This window comes from Quercus robur, chromosome 2, assembly GCF_932294415.1.
Source record: "Quercus robur chromosome 2, dhQueRobu3.1, whole genome shotgun sequence".
Classification (NCBI taxonomy): domain Eukaryota; kingdom Viridiplantae; phylum Streptophyta; class Magnoliopsida; order Fagales; family Fagaceae; genus Quercus; species Quercus robur.
Window position 1 is genome coordinate 82,374,921 of NC_065535.1, and position 3,974 is coordinate 82,378,894.

The window sequence follows — 3,974 nt, forward strand, 5'->3', positions numbered from 1 at the left end:
CTTTGGTAGATGAAATCTATAGGTTGAGTAATGATATTGTCACACTTCATAATATTTATGACAACATTACAAGTTTTGGACTAGTGTTTATCTCAGTAACCTTGGTTTTTTGTCTCTTGTTCCAAAGATCATCATCGAAACAATTATTGATTCTTCACATGGTGTTGAACACTAAACAATTAGGACAGCCAATTTTGTGTTGTTCAGAAGGCCCATTAGGCATAACAAGGCAACTGCAAAAATGGTACTTCTCCTTTGCAAAAATCAAAACACAATGTTTTTTGCTTCGAAAGGTAACTTCCTTTCAAGCTTCCTCTTTTCCAATGAAACCTCTAATACTATATATCTTTGTTCCACTTTATCTTTCAGATTAAAAGTGCCAAGCACTTTGATTATACAATCAGCATGACTTCTGGATCATCTTTTTGAAGCATGAAAGACAAAAATGCAATAGTTTTTTAACTCATATATATTGAATTAGCTTTTTCATTATGTTCTACTTTGTGAAGCATGAAAGACAAAAATGCAGAAACAGATTGAACAATCATTCTTATATATTGAATTGCTTCCAAAAAAATATGTGGATGCAGATAGTTAGTTATATTCACTTCCGACATTCCAATCTACAAGCTACCGTGAAAGTCATGTTTTATGTACGATTAACAAGAATTATAGAGAACAAATTATTTGCACAAGTCAGAATCATAGACATTCATTCTAAGCGTCTTTTAACTAAGCCCCATTGGACTTGTTATGCTTCTAGACACATTGCTGAGCCAATTGAGCCTTCAGTTCTTCAGTGTCTGCTGTACTTGAGGTAAACATCTTATAGCCTAGCATGGTCCTTGTTTAAAGGTCCAATTGTGCATGGATAATTAGCTTTTCATTATATTCTACTTTATTTTCCAATTTTTTAATTGATAATAGGATTCCAAACAATGCACCATTAATGTATTGATGCTTCATCCCAGCAAATGGATTGCCCCATGCGTATGCTTAATTAACGCGTTTTTGGTCCATTCGTCGCTGTCATGGCTATGTGTATAACGGTGAAGTGCTTATTAGATTAAACAAGTAAAATCAACTAGTCAGGCTCAGGAGACAATTTGATAAGGACATAGGCTCCACAGATGAAAGAAGCCAAATTTGGGTTCAATTTGATATTGATGTGCAGCACTGTTTACATTGCTTCACAATATCAGAGACAACCTGGATATGAGAATGACAGACAAATTAGACTTGCAATGTTACTCAACCTATGAACTTGTACTAAAATTTCACACTAATTAATATGATCATCATTTTACCTTTTTATTCTAAAGCAAAATTACCACAATCATGCAGAGAATTACTTTAAAAAGAGCCTTGCTATATCAATTGTAATTGGTCCTACTAAAAATTTTTAAACACAATAAGATGTTGCAGAAAGTCCAACCTTTTGCAAAGATGTTGCTTATGGGTCCTAAAACAAACTTTTAGTAATATGAAAAGCATACACATCTAAATTCCTAACCATTACTTGCATCTGCAGAAAAACCAAGCTATCTAAACAAGCATCCAAATAATCCCAATCTGCTTAAATTCTCTCAGGACAACTAATCAAACCAAATCCTAGGATTGAATTTGGGCTTAATTTGATGGTATGAGCTTCCATTTTCTTTTAGGCTTGCCTTCCTCTTTGCATGCCAGCCAAACCCCATGACAGGCCCCTTGCTGAATCTTCATTACATGCTTATGTACAAGACCTAAGCAAATTTTACATATCTCATCTGATAAAGAATCAAACAATGTATTGCCACTTGCTACACTCAGTTCTGCCAGCCATTAAAGTCAAAGCATACATTTGAATTCTACGTGGGTTCTTTATGTGTTGTACTCAAGTTTCCTAATTAAATTCAACTTCATGACTGCATTGACCAATGCGCAAACAATGCTATCTTTCTCATGGACAATTAAAAATTCAACCATATGATTTATTGACCAACAAAATTATATGGTTAAATTCAATTGGAAAATGTAAGATACAACACTTAAAAAATTGTACCTAAGTTTTACCCATACTAGTAAATTGGCCTTTGAACCTAACCAAGCTTTTGCTGGCTGAAATCAGAGCAGTGAAGCATACTCCCTCAACCTCAGCCATGGAAGTTGAGCTCTTACTCAAAATGGACTAGGCTAGAAAGCCAGCTCAAATGTGGAACTTTGATTCATGAAAACTTAAGCCCCCAAAAAAAAAACGCCATTTTCTAATCAAATATATATCACTTATTTATTCAGATGGAAAAGATGACAAGAACTTGGTTCACACAATTGTAGTATCACCCTAAGGACATAATGCCCCTGCATTATGTCCAGTAAAATGGATAAACAAATTATATATATTAAGAGCCAAGTGACACATAATACATATACAATCACTCTTAATTGAGTATTAAAAAAAATGAATCTAGCTGCTTTAGACAGAAATTCTCTCAAGGTTTTTATATTATGCACAGGGAAGATAATCTTCCTTCAAGTGAACAGAAGATAGGCATGTGACTTGCTGTTGTTGTGTCATTTGTACTGCTTGTTGAATCTGCTGCTGCTGTTGTTGTTGTGCCTGCTGCTGGAAATTGCATTTGACAAGTGAGCATGATCTTCTGGTGTCACCAGCTAGAGGAATCACAGGTAAGTTGTCACAGTTGCAGATTTCTATCATTGAGCCATCTGGGTCATGGAAGAAAAGCTGATCAACGTAAATTCCACCCTCTTCCACCCTGCTTTTCACGTACTCTATCTTCATGTCCTTTAACTTTTTCTCTACGGTTGCCATGCTCTCACACTGCCAACACATCCTAATTTAGTAATTTCAAGCAAATAGACATGCATAAAAACAAACACACAATCGAGAAAGAGAGAGATATACTTGGAAAGAAATGTGGTTGTGCTTGGGATTAATGTGGCCAATCTTGGGCATGCTATCAGGGTCTTCAGATTGAAGTAGGTGTATGCCGATACCATAATTGAATAGCCTATTCAGAATCAACACCAAAGAACAAAAAAATTAATAAAGGAAAAGATTAATATTAATATCATTCAGTGAAATTAAATAAAATTTAAAAAGAAAAAGGTTTTCAAGAAAGTTGAATTTTTTTTTTTTTTGCTGAGACAAGAAAGTTGAATTGTAGTACATCAAAAATATTCTTTGACCAATATCATATATACTTGATATGGTGACATACAAAACATCTCAACAACTTCGAAGGACTCTTTTGTATTCATGGTTTTCAAGAATGTTGAATTGAATTGCACCATGCACCATATCAAACAAATCTCCATCAACAAAAACACAAAATCTTTTAGTTCTATTAATGTTCTTAAGATTCTTGAAACTGATCAGATTATTTATCCAAACAAAGAAAAAAGGATTCTTGGAACTGAGATTGTATGTATGTATACCATGCACCCTCAAAGTCAAAAGAACCAGGCCTTCTGATAGGAAAGAAACCAAGAACATTCAGGTAGAAATCGAGAGACTCCTCTAATGATCTGCACAAAATCGAGATGTGATTCAAGGACTTAAGGCGCAGTGGATTTTCCATATGTGCTTAATTTTACAATCCAAACAAGAACTGTAGTACTACTCCAAAAATACCAGAAAGTTATTATGAGGCTAAGACCAAAAACGAATAATGGGTTTGAAGAGCTTGGTTGGTTTGGTTGATGTAATTGAAGAGAGGATGAGAGTGAATATTGCTGAGATTTTCTTAGCTTTGCTTCACTCCTTTATATAGAGACCAAATTCAGATAGAACCGAAATCACATGTATGCTTCGTGGGTTTTTCTCGTTTTTTCTTAGATTCCCAGGTTTGGATAGCGATACCACGTAGACCACTCGTCATGTCACATTGGCACCAACCAAGATCGATATCGCCACGTATGACGTATCTCTATGATGGGCTCTGACAAGTAGTGATTTTTTTTTTTTTACCTTC

General features: G+C 34.8%; 1 protein-coding gene across 1 annotated transcript; it reads right to left on the minus strand.

Annotated features, from left to right (window-relative positions):
• Nucleotides 1-2,242: 2,242 nt before the first annotated feature.
• On the minus strand, nt 2,243-3,727 carry LOC126715351 (glyoxylase I 4-like). The gene is made up of 3 exons (XM_050415923.1): nt 3,439-3,727; nt 2,906-3,011; nt 2,243-2,821 (listed from the first exon to the last, which is right to left on the minus strand). The coding sequence occupies exons 1-3, from the start codon at nt 3,579-3,581 to the stop codon at nt 2,486-2,488; spliced, it is 585 nt and encodes a 194-aa protein (XP_050271880.1). The 5' UTR covers nt 3,582-3,727; the 3' UTR covers nt 2,243-2,485.
• Between the last annotated feature and the right edge of the window lie 247 nt (nt 3,728-3,974).